Here is a 22189-nt window from a genome sequence, read left to right on the forward strand (position 1 = left end):
TTTAGGAAGAGAGAATTGGAGGTATTGAGGCCTCAGGCCCCAGAAGGCCTGGTGGACAATGCAGAGGGTTTTGAACTTAATCCTCGCAGCTACTGGGAACCAGTGCAGAGATTTCAGTCCTGCAGAGATACGATCCCTGGGCTTGAGGCCAAGGACAGGTTTTACAGTCCTGTTCTGGATGAGTTGCAGAGTGCATAGAGTAGAAGCAGGCAGATTTAGAAAGAGGATGTTGCAGTAGTCCAGCCTAGAGAGAACCAGGGCTCTGGAGACAGTGAGCTTCTGGGGGAAGTAGAGGAAAGGAAGAATACCTCCTCCTACTTATATCAATAAGAAAATCATGACATTCACATCTTTCCTACTGGCAACCACTAGGCCTGACCCATGTTAGGAAGGCAGCATATCTTTAACAGTTCACTGGAGGCAGGACCAAAGCTCCATCTATGCAGTTGCGCCCCTGATGCTCCCCTGCAGAGGCAGCTACTTAGGGTGCCTCAACAGGGGAGCATCAGGGGCGCAATTTTTGACCTGTAAATGTCCAACCTGTCCCCTATTCGAAGGGACAGCAGGAGTACCATAAAGATGGTGCTTTGCAATTGGCCATGCCAGCCATGATCATAAAACTAATCTCACAGAATAATAAACGTGTGTACACATCTCTTAAAAAGCATACAATACCCAGCCCACAGAAACATGCATGCATTACGTATTGCTGTAAAGCAACTGTAGACCAAGATCACAATGGTGACCCCCATTTATTTTTTTTACTTGTTTTTATTAATTTTTTCATTCATATAACATACAAAAGCACCCCCTTCTCCCAACTCCCTCCACTCACACCCCCACCCAGGCAGCTACCGCTTTGATAATGACATTCCTTGAAAGTCCAGAGACTTGTACTTTAATTGAATAAGTCCAAGATCCGTATTCTTTGCGGGCACCAATTCTCACGAAAGTCCTTGTGCAAAAAGTCCAACACAAACTCCCAATCATTGTTAAATTTCGATTGCTCCCCTTGCAATACATAAGTATCTCATTCCAGAGAAACATAATGCCAAATTTTCGTCATCCATTCTTGCTGTGTAGAGACCATGGATTGTTTCCATCTTTGTGCTATAAGTGACACAGCAGCAACGGTCAATAATCATATATGCTCTTTTTGGCTTCTTTTCGGTTAAAACCTCTAAAATGTCTCCCAAGCCCAACATTGCCCCTCCCATATCTCTTCGTATTTGGGTACCAAAAATCTTGTGTACTGCATCATTTACACTTCCCCAGAAAGCTTTGATTTTCGAGCACTCCCACAATATATGAACCCATGTTCCTATTTCTTTACATTGTCAAAACATTGCGTGTCTTGAGCCATTGTTTGATTGATACCTAAAGGGGTGATAATTTGCCCGGTATATTGACTGGAAAGAATCTGTTAATTGTACGCCCAAATATCTCATACCCTGTTCCAGTAATACAAATTGGTCTTCCTAGCCTTCCCTTTTTCCTGTTACTTTGCCTTTTTGAAATTCCTCATTATTGATTTTTGTATAATTATTGTTAGGCCCGCCACCACCCCAAATTGTGTCAATGCAATCGCTAGGGCTGATAAAGAAGAGGACATGTCAGTCACCGTCAACAATAAGTCATCAGCGAAGGCCATTACTTTATGGTCTTCTCCCCCAAATTGAATACCTTTAATTTGCTCCTTGTTCCTAATTCTAGACAATGGCTCAAGGTAACACGCATATAATATTGGCGATAACGGCACCCTTGTTTGGTCCCTCGGGTAACCTGATCCTCTTGGAAGAGACCTCCATTAATAGCTACTCGTAGAATTGGAGATTTGTAGTTCACTCTTACCATTTGCAGGAACTGAGGGCCAAAACCCACATCGTCCATTTTTGAGAATAAAAAGGACCCTTCAACTAGACCAAACGTCTTTTCGGCAGTCGTGCGTGATAACCCCTGCTGACAATCCTGCTCTATTTTCTAAAATCGAAAGTCTTACCCGCCCAGTCTGGTTGCTAATATTTTGGTGTAGAGCTTAGCATCTACATTAATGAGAGCTATGGGTCTGTAAGCTCTGCATTGAGTCTTATCCTTTCCAAGCTTTGGGAAAAGCACCACCTTTGCCTCTTCCATTGAAGGTGTAACAAAATTCCCCCCTCCCCTCCAAAACAATGAACAATGAAGTGAGCACAGGGGTCAATTCCCTTATGTAGGTCCTATTGAAAATTGCTGGGAAACCATCCGGTCCCGGAGCTTTGTTAAGAGGTAGGGTCGTACCACCTCTCGTACTTCATTGAGTGTAATTACACCCTCTAACTCTTCCCCGTCACTTGCATCTAATTTGTTTAACCGGCATTGTTCCAGATCAGCTGTTTGTACTTGGGGGTCTGGGCAATCCGATGAATATAGCACAGAGTAGAACTCTGTAAATGTGTCAATTGTATCTCTAGAGGAGTAGCTAATTTTACCTCGCCCGATTTCAATAGTACGAAGATTCCTAGCTTCTTCCTTCATTCGGACTTGGCATGCCAGAAGGCGGTCAGCCTTATTGGCCTGGATTTAATAACTCTGTCCTAAATACAACAGAGAGTCTTCTCGACTCATCTTGTCTGTAGAAAATCTAATTGTCCTCTGAGACACCTATATTTATTCCATATTCGTACCCCCTTATTCGTTTCCATCTCCTTAATAACTGTTTTTAATTGCGTTTCCAACCCCAATTGGACTGCTGTTAATATCGTCTCCCTTTGGCAATATTTTGCCATTAGTTCTCCCCTGTGAAAGCATCCCATACCCAGCTTTCTGGTGTGCCCAGAGTCCCATTTGGTTCACAATTTCTGCCCCCAGTATCCGATCATTTATAATATGTTCTGGAAATTTCCACTGCCATAACCCTAACCCTTCACATTCCTGAAAAATTGTTAACTTTAATGGTGCATGATCGGATAGGGCTATTGGGCCCGTATCCATCTGTTGTATTCTTCCTAACAATTAAGTTGCGACCCACACATAATCTATCCTTGAAAATATCTGATGGACAGATGAGTAAAACGTATACCCTTTGTCTTCCTGTTGAGTTTCTTTCCATGCATCTAATAGTGATAGGTTGTTCATGGTCATTCACAATTTTTGCGAGGGGCGTCGTTGCGATAGCAGTCCACCCCTGCTCCTATCAACCTGTGGATTCCAGGCCATATTGAAATCCCCCGTAGGTAGAATTTGTCCTTCTGCAAACCGTTCTAGTTTGCCCATGAGCCCCTGCAAAAACACATCTTGGCCCGAGTTTGGAGCATATACTGTGGCAATCTTATACCGCATCCTACCCATTTGTACTTTGATGAATAAATATCTTCCCCATTATCCAATATTTTAGCCAATATATTCTGACCGACCCAACATTTCAGAGTTATTCAGACCCCTCCCTTCTTTCCCTTGTCGTTTGATTGAATAATATGTGGATAACCAAATAATTTCAACTTGTTCGCATCTTTCCTTGTGACATGTGTCTCCTGGACTGTCACTACATCAGGCTTCACTCGACTCAAAAACAAACAGACCTTACAGTGAAGTTAAACCCCTAATGTTCAAAGTTAGGACTTAACACTTTCTTACCTCCCATCTGAGTATATATACTCTGGTATTCCTTTGATAGCTGACCTCCTCTTTCTCCCCCAAAACAAATTCCCAACCCCCCCCGGACCCCTGCCCCCATCCCCCTTCTCCTCCCCGGTCGAGCTCAACCTATTCCCCTTCCTCCCATGCATTGCACTGTCGAGGTTTTGCTCCACTACACACCCGGAGATTAATTGTGTGGGTCTACCTGTACCCAACACCCCACCGCGATTCCAAACCCCCCCAACCTACCACCACCTCATGTACTCAAATTCTTTGGCCCGCTCTACTTGTTTATCCACCACAAGCTTCACTACAATCATATAATTCACAGATTCAAAAATAAGATACATTTACATTTTACCCTCTCTGCTGCCTGTGGATATCATACTCAATCAACACTTCCTTGGGACTGGCCTCACAATGTTTGATCTCAAGATGATTTAGCCCATTCCCATCTGACTCTTCCAGTCTCATGGGGTTTGCAAGCTTCCTTTTGTTGAGTCCCTTCTATCTTTAAAATCCGTAGTCCTTCCTCACACAAAGTGGTTCGATGTTGTCCTTCCCATGTAAACAAAAGTCCAAACGGAAATGTCCATCTGTAACAGATTTAGTGTTTAATTAACACTTTTACTACTGGCCCCATAAGTCTATGCTTCAACAAAGTTGCTTATCCCAAATCCTGATACAGTTGGATTTCTGATCCATTGAACTTAGTAGGAGTTGATTTCCTTGCTGCTTGTAGAATTGCCTCTTTCTGACCATACCTTTGTAATGCGTGATGACATCTCGGGCCTTGATCCTGGATCTTTGCGTTTCAGGTCCACACGATGGATTCGATCTATCGGAACATCTTCACCCACTTCCAAATCTAGAAGATAAGCAAACACCTGTTGCAAAGTTGCTTTTAAGTCTCGGTCCTCAATCGTTTCCGGGAGAAATTTTACCTGAATATTAGATCTCCTTGATCTGTTTCAAGTTCATCCATTTGTATTTCCATATTCTGGGTCGCCGTTGCCAACTAATCAGTCAGAAGATCTATTTTGCGCGTGTCTTGTGCAATGTCTGTCGCTGTTTCATTTGTTTCTACTCGCTCCGCTAAAACATTAATGTCCCTTTTCACCTCCTGTAGAGATTGTGCCAGTTCTGTTCTTATAAGTGCAAGTTGTGCCTGGAGGGTTTCTGTCATTTGTTCTTTAAAATCATTGAAGCATTGTTTTATTACTTCAGTTTGGAATCCTGCTCCATCGTTTTTGGCAATGAGACGGGTCCTGATTCTTGGTGGGTTGGCAGACGTTCGTCACTTGGGGTCTCCTTCCCTTGATTGCGCCATAGTTACGGAAGCACACCTTCTTGTTGCTTTTTCTTTTGTAGTTTAGGGGTAGGGACCCACTCCACTGGCTCTTTTGTTCTGTTCCGGGACATTATAATTCTAGTCAAAAATCACTAAATTGCCAGCTCTCCCCTCCACTTCTTCATATGGCAGAGGTGGTATCTTGACAATCCTTGCCTCAACCTCCCGAAACAAAAGTGTTTCTCAAGCCACCCGCACCTTTCACACTTGGTCAAAGGTATTGTCCGCTGTTGCACGTTATCGGGGGTTGTTTAGCTGTCCTAGAGTAGCCACCATGCAGAAGTGCATAAACAGCTTGGACAGCCCATGGATGCAAGTTTATTTCAAATGCCTTGGCGCCACATGATACCATGCAACACTGGAGCTCTCACCAAACCACTGCTGTGCCTTTCCAACCCTCTGTGTTCTGGAGGGCTCACAATTCTCTTGACTAGCGAAACGGGTCCACGGGTGGTCCGCCTCACGACCCCATTGTCTCAGACTGTCGGTACTGCTCCAACATGGTGTCTCTGATGTGCTGCTTCTCCCACTGGCACCTACCCCGTCACTGGCTCTGGGGTCCCGCACTCAGCCCTCACCACCAAATAGCTCTTAAGTTCTAGCGCTCAGCTGGCCTCACCGGTCATTCCTCCTCTTCAACAATGGTGCTTTGCTACCATGCCAAGCACCTGTCCCGACTTGAGCCCTGTGATCGCCACTAGCCGCACTAAGGAGAGCCACGCCCAAACGACACCTCAAATAAATTCACTGTCGATTGCCACTGCTACAGCGCTGAAATCCACTCCAAAAATGCTTTTCCCCCAATCCTGGGATTTTACTGGGGACAATTCGACAATTGTCATGCTACTTCGGGATCACTTACCTTCTTTTTTCGTGGCGGTAGGGAGGAGCCCTCTTTCTACACTGCCTCTATCACGAAGGCCATCTTCATGAAGCCATTCCCCCAATTTTAATCTACAATACTGAGGAAAGATTTAGAAAGGGTTCACAAAACAGCCTCAGTAATATGTGAAATCACAACTTGCTTCATGGTCAAAATCCATTTTTTTTTACACATGACTAGAAGGATAGAGCGCACATTGGCAGAGGGGTGTGGGAATCTCCTTGGCTCCCTTGATGAGATCATTCGAGTAGCTTTAATCCACCTTGATCATTCCAAGCCTTTGTATGGTGGACCACCATGTATACTGTTCAAATGCTTGCAAGAATGCACAGGAGTTGCTAGTGAGATCTTGGAACTAACACATCAGAATAAGCATATGTCATGCCACTCCAAACATGTTAGAATGTACATGTGCCAAAGTGGTCTTTGCTTTTACTGTAGGTGTTCAACATACATATCTGCACCCACTGCCCAGGTGAGTGAACATTCTTGCCTGCAATTCCAGATATTGTAAAAGAAGCACAAAATTAATTTGTGACTCAGGAGCACATCACTGTTTGCTGTTACCAGATATACTTTTGAAGTCGGATGCTTCCTCAGCCTTAATAGAACTAAAATAGAGAACTCGTGGTGTGAGACATAAACAGTGACAGGGTGCCCTGCACATAGACTCAACTGTGCAATTCTGATGCATCGCCCTTTACAATAGAGTGAGACTTGAGGTTTTCTGAGTCAGAATGGTGCCACCTGGGGTCGTTCTTCCGATGGTGCCCTAGATATGCACAGTATTGCCTCATTGTAGCACCAGCCTCGACACTCAACCATTTGAACTTTGCAGGGGGCACTCTGGGCCTTTGACCAGCGGCATGAGGGGTGGGGGCGTTTGTGTGAAAAGTTCCTATTGAACTAGAATTTTCCAAATAGCCTTGTTGCCCTACTCTACAATTGCCACATTGGAGCTCTTCCCACATAACAGACTTGGGCTTGCGCTGGCTGGGAGGGACAGCACCATGAACAGAAACATTCTTTGAGTACTTAGTATAAGGGAACTCCAGGAAGAGTTCATGACCTGTGCAAAGATCATCTGGTAATTTGTCAGAGGAAGTAGAACTGCTAAGAGATCATATTGCAGTGTCTCTGTTTCACCCTATAGATTGAGAGTTATTTAGGTAACAATAACAACCTGTCTGGCTCTGTAAACAGAGTTTTTTTTTTTAACCCGGCACAAGAGAAAAAGGCTTAGGCTTTACATTTGCAAAGCAAGATCTCGTGTCTTTGCAAATGCTTGCTTTTTTGTGTTGGATTCCAACCAATGTCCGTTGTGAAACTAAAACAAAATCCTAATTGCCCCCGAGTTCACAAACACTGAACAATCATCCAAATCTACAGTGCTGAGAGAACGGGCTGAAACCAATCACGAGCCCAACATACAAGAGTCAGTGCGTAAATATAAAACCAGTTTTAGGATTTACAGCTTCCATCCATAAGCAGAAACTGGTTTCGCCAAAGGGATGGCATTGGACTGCAAGTATATTTTTCTTGAATACCGAATGAAAGCTGTCTCTTTAATTATGCAGTAAAGTAATGGCCTAAATATTGAGCGTAAACTATGTAATGCTCTACTTTCCCACAAGTCATCAAAGGAGTATGTTGGTTTCCAGTGGAAGGAATCACAAATCTATTCAAATCTGAGTGACATGGTTACAAGCAACGAGACCCATCCAGTGTGCACAGCATCCTGCCTACCATTGATGCAGAGAACCTAGATGGTCAATAGAATTGACAGCCTGTCTTTCGAATCCATATACTGTTTAAGTGTTTTCTACGTCAATGTCATCACGTGAAATAAAAACATCCAATGTTAGGTGCCTTGCATACTGATCTGGAACTATCCACTTTCAGTACTCTTCAGTTTAACAATGCAGCCTGTTGCACTGCGTTTTCCCCCTTTCATGTTTATAATATCTTATGATGCCTTCTAGTGTACAGATGTTCAGGATTCCGAGTATTTCCTCAATTAAGGTACAGCGCTAACCATGCACTGCCCTATGTGAGACACCTGAGGGTATTATCCCAACTAGACCCCAATAATCCCTTATTCAGGTGGCCGGAGAAGGGCTGGTGCTCTCAGATCCCAGCCCTGGGGGTGGAAGAGCGAGGGAGGATCCTCTGGGTAGGGGAACCCAGGGTTATGCTCGGGAGAATACCCCAGGTGAGACACAGTACACCCTACTGTATGACACCTTTTCACCATCCTTCCCAGTAGGGTATCTAAAAATTCACCCCCCACCCCCCTTTTCAGACACTTTCTTACGGACAACTCAATGTGAGCGACAATGGATTAACACCCCCCCACCCGACATTCCCTCTGTTACCATACACCATTTCAGAACACCTGAAGTGAAGCATAGGAGAACCGGGAGAAGAAAAGTACATATGTCACCTCGTGCTCTACAACAACCCATTTGTACACAACACTACAGTTACCCCCTTCACCCTATCGAAAACCCACATGGTTTTACCAGTATCCTTCGGAAAAACGACAACTACCATAATACAGCCCTACTTTTTTTTGCCTAAAATCACTGGGACGAGGAGGAGAGAGATTGAGAGGATGCAGATTACTCACAGAGAACCCTGGACATGGAAGATAGACTCCCTCCTTTCTGGATCAGACTGTCCCACTAATGAGGCCAGTCAAAGTCAGGCCTCCCTTAACAACCATGCAAACCTGAATCCAAGCACTACTCCCAGGAAATATAAAAGGCGGAGCAGGAGAGAGCACACGGAGCGAGTTGGGGATGCTGGAAGGTGCAGGAAGACGGAGGAAGACGAAAAGAGCTGTAGAGACCCTGGGGGACCTGGAGGAGAAAACCGGCCTCACACTGGCCCTGTGAGTCCAGAGGAGAATGCACTGTGAAGAGGGAGCTGTACCTTCAGAAGGCAAGTCCAGGGGCAGCTGGGGTTGCCTGGCGATACCCACAGCGAGACTCCTCCCATGGGCCAGTCAGGAGAACCCAGGTCTCTGAGGGTCAGCAGAGGAGACTCTGACCTCTAAACAATATCCCCTTTCATCTCCTGCAGCTCCCAATGCCATAAATGCCGTTTTGAGGCGCTGTGAAGTGGGAGCAAAATCCAGAAAGTGCATTCTGGGACTCGAAGGCCCAAAACCCTTTTTTGTGAATTGTGAGAGGAGACTCGAGCCAGGCAGAGGGAAGTCTTCTTCATGAACTTTGGGGTATTGAGAGGGGTCTGAGCCCAGCAGAGGGAGGCCCTTTATGAACCTGGGCCGAGGGGTCCGAGCCCAGAAGAGGGAGACCCTTTTTCGGTAACGGCCCGCCACCCAGACTTCTTTTAATTTTTTTATTACATACTCTTAACACCCACGTACGAAACTACACAGGTGTTAAGAGTGGGGGGAGAGAAGGAGGCACAGGGAAGTGAAGGGAGCGCTGGCTAGCAGCACCCAGGTTGCTCGGAACACAGGCTTGTACCAGACAATACAGCCTGTGTTCCGTGCATCCTGATATTGCAGTGTCTCTGTTGTTTCACTTCCAGGGTGCTAATGTTTAATATGATGAATCCAAGAACTTTTCTGCCAATGGCTGGCGCTAGCATGTTTGTCACCCACATAGAGTAATATTTGGCACTATTCTCTGGATGGCAACACTCTTTGCGCCCTGTATGGGCTACCCAGTGTCCTCTCTCATGTCCACCATCTGATATTGTCTATAAAATGTACTACTGCTGAGGACCAGTGTCTCGCAAATGTATGACTTTGCCTTTTCTTCGATCACAATTACAGCTGTTTAGTGAACTTGTGATTAGGTTTGCACAGAGTTCTATTTCAGAGTACATCTCCATCTACCCATTCAAGACTCACCCGATATTTACAGGTACATTTTGATCTCGATTTTGTTCCTCTCCAGGTGAAAAGCCTAGAAGGTGTCTGTTGTGATGGACGGGGCCTCCTCTGCCAGGAAACGTGCTGGGATCTTTCTCAAAGAGACTAGACAAAGAAGAAAAAACAAAAATAACTATTTTCTCAAATTCATCTTAAATTGCGTTTCTGTGGAATGTTTTGGCTCTGTTTCATTGAAAACACATTAAAAACAAACAGTATTTCAAAGTGTAAAGAGTCAATAGATGTCTGCAGTGAGTTTAAGGAAGAATAGAAAAGGAATAAATAGAACTAGATTGTTCACTCCATCTCTTCAACTAACTGAGAGACAGCCATGATAGGAGGACATTAAAGACTGAATACACAGGCAGACCAAGACAGAAGGACTAGGACGATTCATCAATAGCACCCAGGCCCTGAACCACACCCAAGCTCCAACAGACCTATTTCACAATAGATAGCAAGGGAATAGGAAGCATCAAATCCTTAGCTCCCACACCGGAGGGATCCAATCCTTAGCTCCTACGCCTACAGCTGGGAGTGCACCACACCATCACACACAACAGTCAGACGGCCAATTAAGGAAATCAGCAATAACCCCACCCATGGGATTACAAACTAAATGGGACAAGATGTACTAGAATCAGGATACATACCCCACTAACCCAACTTTTAAAATCTCTGCACACCTAACTCACCCGAAAATACACACAACCATTTCTCACCCAGCAAACCGCACACAGTTTACCACACTGCTTCAACAACAAATAAACAGAACCAACAGCACACAAGGTCTCGCCCAGTCCGATGCTCACACCAAAGCTCAGTGCACGGTGTATAACGAACTGAAGCCAACAGCACACAACTTCTCCCACTCTCCTACTCCCCTTCACCCGACTAACCCTACCCGCCCGCCTTCTTGTTTTACAGATCCGCCGGAGCGCCTGGGAACCAACTCTGTTGGTGACGGTGCGCTATATAAATACCTTTAACATTTAACATTAAAATTAACATCTGATGATATGCGTCTGTCACTGCCTGGCCAAGTAGACAGCAGAAAATATTGCTATTAACGGGGGAGTGGAGAGGGGGGGGTTGAACTATTCGGGGGTCGGAGATGTGGAAATAAAGATGAAGGTAGATGTCTAAAGGTTGTTATTCTGCTCAGGGGACCAGCTAATACTGCAGTGGGTTGGGACAAGTGCGAGGGTGTGGGCAGGCTACATTTACTCTTAAGTTTAAATTCAGAATGGTTTATATTGTTGTGAAATTGGGGACAGTTGACATGAGGGAATTTTGTATCTATGGCACCATACAGCTGTACACTAAACACAAATAAACACTATGTTTGTTTAAGTATTTCAAAATTATGAAAAATAAGGCACTTTAAATAATATATTTGATATTTAGTATCATTGACTATTAGTTTCCACTAGCCCAATATGATATTTTGATTGATTGCCTGATGTTTTACATATGTTGTGACTAACCAAAACCCATGAAACTTTGGAAAAATGATTTCGAATGGGGACAACCCTTTGTGTGACATGTATTTCCCAGTTCCCATGTGATAGGGGCATTTCCCTTTTGTACCACATACTTAACTACTGTATCAACGTAAAAGCCATAGCATAACAACCCGAAGAGACACTTTACAGAGTCATCATCATAATCATCTAAGTCTGCCTGCATAGCTACACGCTTTTATAGAAACCAATACAAAAAACAAAATAAAACATTCGGCCTACCACACAATATTACACATTCTACATTATACATCAGCAATATGTCAGCAATATGTCAGTCAGCCCACTCGCACAAGGCCCATGCGACTCAACCTGTTCCTGGAATACGAGTATGGCTTACTCGCAAGGGTTCAGATTGCTGACAACTGGCATGGTGGTCTATGGTGAAACCCGACGCTCGTTCATCGGAGCCCAACCAAGACCACCCATTTAGCTCGCATAATGCTCTGTCCATGTGACCAGATAAGAATGGAACTAATTCTCGAGAAAATTGGATTCAAAATGAACTGGCAGCCTATGGGCAGGATGCTTTTCACACATGCACCAAACTGTTGCGTGTTTCATTAAACATATGTGGCAGTCACTGGATGGCATAGCATGACAGATGTTCAGCCTAAAAGGTCACGCCTTGCGGAAGGTCAGGTTCTGAGTGACTGCGTGACACCATCCCCAAAGGTCAAGAACAGGGGTCCCTTGAAATTTAGACCAATTTGTTGGTGGTGATTATCGGAGCACCGAGACCATGGGTCCACCAGGCGCTAACTGGAATAATTAGCAAAGGCCAAGGGTTGAAAAAGCAAGAGCAATAAATCAGGCAAAAACAGCAGTAGGTGGTCATTTAATACCCAGTGACAAAACGGAGGACGCAGTGGAACTTGCGCTCCACTGTTCGTAGGGCGGATTCTGTTCTGAAAATAACACCTTCTAAATGTCAGAATAGCAACATTCTCTACGGAAATGGAACGGTAATATAAACAAGATGGACTGTGGTGTTAGTACACTGAATATGCCCACAGTCCTAATGTTCCACACTGCATGAATGGACATGAAAAGGGTGCCCTCCAAAAGTGCCTCACTCAGGACTTCACATATGGCATGGCCGATACAAGCTGTAGCTAGTCACGTGATGTAGAGCATCACAAAGCAGTTAATTGTGCACGTTAATGCAAAGCGAGTGCCGGAAATGTTTTGGGGATGTGTACACGTCCTGATGCCAGCATGTAGCAAGGAGCAGAAAGCAGAGGTTATTCCTGGTGGATTCTGAGGTACGGCCTGCACTGTGCACCGCCATAGGTGCAGCTTTACTCCATAGTCTTCACAAGTCAATCAATACTCGTGTTTATTGAAAAAGCACCTTTCTGCACACAATGAGAACCAATGCAGTGTCCAACACTATACCACTTCAGTCATAAAATGCAGACGGGAGCGGTGACTTGTTTCTCATGACCTCTTGCCAATTTGCAAGGGGGTGGGGGTTTCAGTGTGCAGAGCGTGGTCTTCATCTGCCACGTTGGCAAACAAAGTGCTAAAGTGAAAAGGATTTTGGAAGGGGTGTCCTGAAACACATTCTCTGACTGGTAGGCAGCAAACTGGACTAGTACGTAAGTGGTAGCTCAAACCATGAGGTATGGGCTATTACTGCTCTAAATGACCTCGCGTCCAGATTCTGTGCTTCCAGAGCCGGGTGGCATTTCGATGGGCAGACCGGCTTGGTGGAGTTGTCACTGGGGATCCGCACAGGTGAGCCCCACCAAGCGTGGCCTGGGAAGACAGCAAAGCATGTCCTCCACTGCTCCCTTTTGGTTAGTTAAGCAGCAAATGTGCACATGCCCAGCAATTGTATGGACTGTCCGTGGGCATTGCAGGAATCCTACAGCGGCTGTGAAGGTGCGCAGTGATTTCATTTCAGCATCTACCATAGAGGGAGTATTTGGGGTGCGCACTACGGTGGGGGGTTCGTCTTTTGGGGAACCATCACACGGCCACTACTCTGGTCCTGGCCATTTGCAGTCCCTGTATTTGCCTTTAATCATGCTGTCCTTTTTTGTGGTCAGTGGCCACCTAGTAATGATAAAGTGCTCCAAACACATTTCAAGTTCCCATGCTGCTCTCCACCTTAGGGAACAGCCCCATCGTTTCCTGCATGGGCATATTGATACCATCACACCTGATGACAGATTGGAAGGTGATACAGATGAGAAAGATCTACAATATTTGCATATATTAGACTTGCATATCTCATTGTTTGACCCTGATGTTATTTAGCATCCAAGAGGAAAGGACCGACAGTCTATGGCCCAGTTAGCACAGTATCTTAACGACTAGACTGAGAATCTTCTTAACAGTTATACTAAGGATGAAAAGTTATGGATTTCTAGATCACAAACCTAGCATAGGAGCAACAGACTGTCTAATAAGGGGCTGAGAGAAACCTAGAAGAGGTATTTCAGGGTTGGTGCAAGGATAGTGAACAATCAAGTCCAAGTCAGTGGTAAATCAAGCTTCAGAGTTTAAGTAGGCCTGTTGATCATTTTATTTTTGCTCGAATCATTTTGGCGCACATTTTTCTGCTCAAATTCCCCCCCATAAATGTAGACGGCGAGTTGGGATTAGACCATATTGGCGAGGGCAGGGGTGCAGTGTATGCAGGGGCTGTGGTGAAGAGGGGTGTGGAATTTCTCTCCCCCACTTTCTATCAAACCAAATTAGATCCTTATGCTACGTTTGCCTTTGGACATGGCAAGTATTTTCAGAATGTTTGGTGGGACATTGGGTGTTAACGCCCTCCGAGCATCGCAATCGGTTTCTAAATGAATGCATGCTTGGAGGGGGAAGACTGTGGATAGAGGTGATAAGGTTGAATTTCTTACATACTGTAATAAGTGGGATGAAGTGTCTGGGCAGCTTTCAGCAAGGAAGGAGGTTGGTACTGCCATTATGGGTAAATAGACTAGACAACTGTTCTCAAGTTTGTTGTGAGGTTTTAGATATTAATAGTTCTACACAAAGGTAGCCATGCACAGAAAGAAAAAAACAATATGGCTATAGGTCATATGGTTATATATGATCAAACCCATAGCCAGAGTTTCATGAATATACGCAATGTTTCTATTGCAGTTTTACTAGATGTTCACAATCAATGAACAGATAAGTAAATAGCAGTTGGTAGTTTCCGTAATACAAAGTTCTAAATAGGGTTAATTTTCCCTATTTAGAACTGTACTAATATATTTCGAGATTTACCAAGACACATTACTGATGTATATGACACATTGCCTTTGTGTAATTAGTACAATAAGGTAGAGGTCTGAATACTGTATAAATAATATTCACTATCTGTATAGGTGTATTGTTTTATTTGATTTTAATAATTGTCCAGAAGAAGGCCCGCTAAACCAGAAGCTGCCAAAACGTCCAAAGGAAGGCTCATCAGCACCATTGTGGTTCTCCCCCTCCTCCATACCCCACACTAACAACTGTTGACGCTGACCAAATTACTACCGCCGTCTCATCTAGGAATTACTCATTTATTAGAATAAATATAGAGAAACCAACAGATATGTTGGCCGTAGTCAAATACATGGACCGAACTGTGTTTGGGCTACCACCACACATACATATATACATACATATCTATATGAATGTGTATGAACTAACAATATGAACTTTCTGTACGCCTCAGTAGATTAAAACAATGCTTTATGTATCATATGCACACTGATTATATCCATATCTTTGAATATTTGTATCTGTTCAAACTATGATGTATATGATGGTTGATGGGAGCGAAACAATCCTTTGCTACCCTCATGAATATATCTCTGTCACTATGTTTTGAAACTTGTTGAAATAAGTAACTTTTTATATATATTGAAAATAATGAAATAACAAATAAAAGAGACGGCGGAAGAGGTGAGCAAAACATAGCCCCCTTCCCCACTATCTGATTTTTACAAAAGAAAAAGATTATTGTTTTGCTGATGCTTAGATTTGGGAACTTATGAACATTTACCGAGAACCCCTCTCTTTGAAAATTGTTGTAGAATCTATGCATAAAGAATTAAATAGGTAGGACACCCTTTCTGTTACAGTATGTTTACCTAACCCTAGGTCCTAACCCAGAAAGGGGTTTCCCTTTAGTCACAAAAACATGCAAAGACGTTGTACTACAAATGGGTCGGAGGTCTCCTGGTATTTGCGGAATGCAGCTCTGGAAAGAGACAGCAGCTCAGGAGATGACTCGATTTGAAGTTCGTCTCATGGCTGGTTGGTCCCACCAGCCAAAGGGAAGGAGTCGTCCTCTCCGGAACCCCTCTGTTGATAAGAAAACAGGGTGGGGACAACAGTGGTCTCTTCACGGTTACTGAAATGGTCTGCTGGCGTCCGTAGTCATCTTCAGCTTCAGATCTTCTGTTCCAGTGGTTGACTTGCATTTCACCTCAGGAACTTCACCTTTTATTCGGGTTCCGGCTCACTCCTCTGCAAACTCTCTCAGCATTTTACAGAAAGTGGCGGGTTCCATTCAGGCACTCTGGCAAACAAAGGGTAGGGGAGTGTTAAACTCCTCCCCCACTTCCTGTCTTGCAGACACACTGGAGCCTAGGTGGGGACACTCACAGGTTCCCGCCAAAGGCAAAACACACACAGACCTCCCCCTCCCAGAATGGTAGAAGAAGGGCTAACAAAAGACAACCACATGAGAAATGGCAGAAAAATGAAGGAGCCTCGATGTTGGAACATAGGTGACCATATTGTGCATAACTGAAACTGTGAATACAGTCTGTGCAAAATAAAAGTATAATAGTTGGTAGAACGTGTCCACTGCCACCAGCCATAACTGTAGGATTGTCTCTGTAACTAGAAAGCCACAGGAGCAGAGAGAAGGGAGATACTAATTACCCCCTTAGCACTCCACATAAGGTGGTGTGTGCTAATCTCTCACAGGATAACGTTTTTAGGAAGGATACAAAGTATCCCTCTATCCTTGAAAGCAGTAGGTGTTAAGGATATTGAAATAATCTCAAAGGAGGACCGAAAGGGTTCCCAGCAACACAGCACATAGGGTGCTGTAGGCTGCAAAAGTTAAACATGGATGCCTCTAAAGAGCTATGGAGGAAAGCAAACTCCATAGTACAGATTAACACGCAGGGAACAGAGTTCCAAAAGTCAGCACACATAAGAATGAATGAGGGAAAAAAAGGCTAGCCTAATTCAGGATAGAAAGGAAAATGTCCATTAGTCCAGCAGAAAGTTCTGGGGGGTCTCTCTAGGAGAGGAGATGAAGTATAAAAATTATAAATCTCCCTAACACTATCTTGCACCATCCTCTGCAGCAGGGACCCCTTTCTACATTTTAAATAAAAGCAAACTGAACTGGTTAAAAGAGAAAAAGGGTTCTTTAAGTCTATTTTGTAATTTTGTTTATCTTTTCTGACTGACACTGTCATTTTGCCAGTTAGTAGGTAAGTGTTTATTCACATTTCAGGTACAGAACTAGTAATTATTGGCTCCATAAAATAGTAATACCATTTTCTCAATAGACCCATAATGGGATATGTACATGGCACATATGGTGCATTCCATACATATGACTATGTGTACAATTATCAAATCCCCTTACATTCTCTTAAAGGGAGACAGCAACTTAGGCTGTTTGGAGATGGCAGGTGGCCTTATGACTGTAAGTTAAGTAGAGATGTAGGGGTGTGTTGTTGAAAACATTCAAGAATATAAAATACAAAATGTGATTTCATTAGTTAGAGTGAAAAGTCAGATATAGATAGATATGTTACTTTATCCTACATGTCAAAGGATGGTTATTTCCTTTTTATAGCCTGGCGATGGTTCTGAAGAAGGTCAGGAGGGAGACCGGAACGCATTAAGCCCACATTTATTCAGGCATGGTGTTATACCAATGATCTCTGCCTTAATGCCAGTAAAACAGATATCCTTCTCATTGGGACGCCTGCTCCTCCCCCCCTCCAACTCTCCGGCCAGACTCCCTGGGTCCTCTCCCCTTACCCACTTGTGAGGCAAAAAACCTTGGGATCTTTGCTGACTGCTCTCTCTCTCTTGCTCTACAAACATTATGGACCTTGCCAAGAAGACCAATTTTCAGTTGCATAACCTCAGGGACATTCTACCTTTCCTCACCTTTCCCCAGAAGCTCAACGTCTCCAGAGCCCTAGTTCTCTCTAGGCTTGACTACTGCAACAGCCTCTTCCTCAACCTGCCTCTTTCCTCCCTTTGCCCCTTTCAACTAATCCAGAATAGGACCGTGAGACTTATCCTTGGCCTCAAGCCAAGGGACTGCATCTCTCCAGCCCTAAAAACGTCTCCACTGTCTCCTGGTGACCGCAAGGTTCAAGACCCTTTGCATCATCCACAAGGCTGTCTGGGGCCTGGGACCTCTTTACATCCAGCTCTCCCTCCCTAAATACCTCCCTGCCAGAGTCCTTCGGTCTTCTGGCTCCAACTCTCTGCAGGTCAAACATTTCTCCAAGCAGAGAGTGGGAGGTAGATCCATTTCCTCGGCTGGAACCTCCCTCTGGAACAGCCTACCCCACCCCCTCAGACTTGAGCCGGATCTTCTAAAGTTCTGGAAACTTCGCGAGACTTTCCTTTTCTGCTCTTCCTTCCCTCCCTCCTCCCGTGCTAACTCTCCATCTGCCGCAGTGACTGGGGCCTGGTCCCTTCAGAGTCTTACATGGGCCAGACCACCCCCTACGAGTCCCCCCAGCATCACTTGCCCTCTGTCTCCCTTTCCTGGACTTGTTCAACTTGGTCCTCTCAGTCCACGACACTCATCCTCCACCCCCCTCTTTTCTCCTGGCACTTGCCGCCTTGGTCGGCACAGATCTTGCCCGCCCCCACCCTTGGGGGTACCCCACTCCTGCACTTCTCTCTCTACCTCTTTCCCCTTGGACTTACCGCCTTGTCATGCACTTGCATGGTAGGATTGGCACATGGTCGATATAACAGTATTTTATTCCCATGTCCCTCCCTCCCCCATCTTGTCTTGTGGCACTTGAACACACCTGTGTATAGGCGCCATACAAATGTCCAATACATAAATACAATTTAGATTTACACGGCTGTGTTGAAATTGGATACATTGAAATTGATCTATTTAAATCTTTATATTTAAATCTTTATTTTGTACCCATTAGGGAACACATTAGTGTGCAACAAATAGCATGTAATTAATGTCATTATGAGATGTGTTCATGAAAAATTATTAAAAGATACATTTGATAAAAATTCAAGTTTTTGGAGTTGTGCACTGGGTGTGTTTACTAAGGTAGGAATGCCCCGAGCAACAGCAGTTAGTTGACACACTAAGCAGGGTGTTTGACCCTCTGCTCCTCATATACTCAGACTTCCTCTTATCAAGAGTAGAACGGTTTGAAACTCATTTTTATATGGGTTGTGCATTTCACCTAGCATTGTTTTCTATAATACGTAGTGCGCAGATTGCTACATGATTGAATAGGAGGAACGAGTGTGGAAAAACCCAGCCGAGATGCTTAAGATGTCACTAAGGTGATCTGGGGTGGAACTGGGCTGCAGACTGAGTGAGTCAGCAACAAAGACCACCTGACCAAGGTCCCCTACAAAACTGTTCAGAGCTTCGGCTAGTTGAACGCAGTCTGCTCGTTAAAAGGTGCAATGCAGTGCTGGAAACAGTGTGGCCCCTGTACTCCCGCGGGACCAAGCAGGAAGGATGCTCCAAATGCCTGGGAAGATTGACATGAGGGGTCTCATCTCCATGTTGAAACTGCAGAGGAGTAGGAGCGAGGTATGGACCGCAGGCAGAGGTTAAGCTGAACAGTGTTATAGGAGGCCCTGTGCCATAATAGATGCCTCGGCCTGGGTGATTGGAGAACCCCTTGGCTAGAAGGAGCAGTGGGATGATGACCAACTCGCAGCTGTGGTGGTCAGTGAGCAGCAGGTTGGCAGTTGAAAAAACAGTAAACTGCAGCTGATGCCTTTAATATCCTGGGATAAACCTCTTCGGCTTTGAATGGTGGAGAGGCTGCACTCTAGATTTATTTATTTTTGCATTTGTGGACCGCGCACAAACCCTTAGGCATCAGGGCCCTGAATCAGTTACATGGGGCCCTAGGCTAGGGTGTAAGCACATAGGTGAGCTTACAATCATGATACATATATGAGGTTACGGGAAGCATAGGTACATAAGTGAGGTTATGAGAGGTCGTCACGAAGCAGAGTGTAGGGAGATGGTTAAGTGAACAGTCATGTTTTGAGGGCTTTACGGAAGGCCCAGAAGGATTCTTCCGCTCTTAAAGCGGGTGGGAGGGAGTTCCAATGCTTAGCAGCGATAACTGGGAAACTGGACCCTCCTGCTTTGACCCGTTTGAACTTATATTGGACCATCCTATATGTGTATGGGGCTCTGGTGGGCCTGCTCGATTGAGATTTGGAGATTATTTGAACCAGATAAGGTGGGGCTGAGTTAAAGATACACTTGGGCGTGATCGAGGGGCTTGAACAAGAGTCTTTCTCTGATGGGTAGCCAGTGAGCTGTTTTGCGGGCGGCTGACATATGTTCCGATCGAGGGATATTGAGGGTGGCGCGCAAGGTGTTCTACAGGATGGTCTCGAGTTTTTTATGTTCTGAGCCGACATTCCAGCGAATAAGACATTGCAGTAATCAAGCCTAGCGCCCACCACTGCCCAGACGATTGTTATACATTTGTCACTGGTGAGTAAAGGTCTAACGGCATTGAGCTATTTCATTGAGTATGCTGCTGCAGAGGAGATAGAACTTACTTGGCAAGTTAGGGAAAGAGTGGCATCAAGGTAGACTCCTAGTCAAGCTTTTTTAATGCCGAAGCAGGACCGAAGATGAGTAGTTCTGTTTTCTCATCATTGAGGCAGAGGCCATGGGTCGCCATCCATGTTTGGATACGCGTTTGGATACATCATAACTAGGAGTGACCACTGTAAAAAGACGAATATCTTGGAGAACACCACTCTGTCAGAATCTGGCCCAGCCCTAACATCAAAACAGGCCAAATTGACAATTATGCCCACGAGCTACATCAGAAGCAAATCAAGACTAACACAAAAGATTAGGGACAGATGGAATAATATTAGGAATAATATTAGGGTGCTCAAGGAGCCAACACTACCAACTATTTTGAGAACCTACTGCTCCAAGAAATCAGCCCCAGCAAATTTCACAAAATTAGGGCCCATAGGGCTCTGAACAAAAAGACCACCTGCCACCGTGCCACCAAGGCCTATCAAAACAAATGTGCTCAACTACAAAGATAGTGAAGTGATACTGACATTTTCGAAGCAGGTAAAGTCAAGGTAAGTGACCTGGACATTTTCACTGACTATAGTACAAGTACAAAAGTACAAAATGAACTCAGTATGTTTGCATCCATAAAGGTGCAGCTGCAGCAGCACCTGATCAAATATAAGATTGTACATCCAGTCAGGCTAAGAGAAATATTTAGGCCCAGTTCGTTGATAGCAGTCAGGAGGCTCATCAATGGCTGGATAGTAACAATTTGTAAGCGCCACAGAACAATGATACCTATGGGGAAAGTTCGACATAAGTAGAATGGTTGCAGGGCCGAAAATTCAAATCAAGTGTGAGATGACCACAATGGGGTAAAGGGCACAGAGGGACCTTCAAAACCCTCTTTGTCTGGAGAGAAATTCTCTTAGGAAACTGCTGGACCTCTCATCTGCACAACTCATTTTGAATGGTCTTTTATGATAACATGGGACATGGACATCTGGACAATTCTAGGACTGGTGTTGTGGTCGAATACAAATGGCATGCTATAACTGCCCTAAACTGAACAGTGATGATCCAGGAAGATGTTGCTTTTCTGCGTGGATAGTGTACTTTAATGAGCTGCTATGGGACACAACAACTGCTTTAGTGAGCAGTCGGCACACCCTTTTGGAGCACACACATCTACATTGGTGTGTCTAACAATCTAACTTGCGGATAGAGAGAAGATCAACTTGGACACATGTCCGCTGTTGTGGGTTTATGGTAACATAGGGTGCATATCTTGGAACTATTGAGTTATTGTTCCTATTGTTTAACGGTTGATTTGGCTCCCCCTTTTTTCTGAATAAAATTAAACTCTTTCTTGCATTGTTTAGGGGGTCTATCTGATTTGGGTGGGATACGGGAAGGGAACATAACTAGATGAGTGGGTAACAGTACAGGGTACTGCAGCCACTTGTTGCACTTGAAGGGGTGGGGAACATCCCTACTGTATGCAGTGATACATATGGGATGGAACACCAATTGTTAACCTGGAATGTTAGAGGGCTTAATGGCTATATTGAGAGGATTAAAATATATTTCAAAACAAATCCTCCTAACGAGACACTAGATAGTGGTGAAACACATGTAGAGGTCATGAGTTATTAAACACACAAGGTCTTGGCCTACTAAGCATACAAACAGCATAGACAAATACGTTGATGCATTAATATTATTATATATATATATATATATATATATATATATATTTATATATATATTTATTATTTGTATCGGCTGAAATGAATCAACCTTTCAAATATGCAAATGTTGAAACAGAAATACATTAAAACTATTCAACCTTGATCATGAAAGATATAAAAATAACGGAAAAAAAAGAAGGAAAAATATAACCAAAAACTTGAAACATACACAAAGTTAAGACTAACATTCGTGGGTAATTCAAAGAGATCAAAAGTAGAAAATGTTCATATCACACTCAAAGTAATTTAGTTACAGTCTAAAAAAATAAGAAGTGCTTCTAAGCTGACCAACCATGCAATTTGGTATCTTTAAAAAACTTACTTTGAAGAAACTCTATGAAACAAGCCTAAACATCAGCAGGAACACAGCAATGCAGTCTAGAATAGATTTC

The 22189-nt window shown here is 44.2% G+C and overlaps 1 protein-coding gene across 1 annotated transcript in view; it reads right to left on the reverse strand.

Moving 5' to 3' along the window:
- Positions 1–22189, reverse strand: part of ATF6 (activating transcription factor 6) — a 946910-nt gene that overhangs the window by 549629 nt on the left and 375092 nt on the right. The window contains exon 10 of the mRNA XM_069641287.1: positions 9733–9858. Coding sequence (XP_069497388.1) covers positions 9733–9858 — 126 coding nt within the window. The remainder of the gene's footprint in view (positions 1–9732; positions 9859–22189) is intronic.

Source organism: Ambystoma mexicanum, chromosome 1q (assembly GCF_040938575.1).
Source record: "Ambystoma mexicanum isolate Mex_15411 chromosome 1q, UKY_AmexF1_1, whole genome shotgun sequence".
NCBI classification, from domain to species: Eukaryota; Metazoa; Chordata; class Amphibia; order Caudata; family Ambystomatidae; genus Ambystoma; species Ambystoma mexicanum.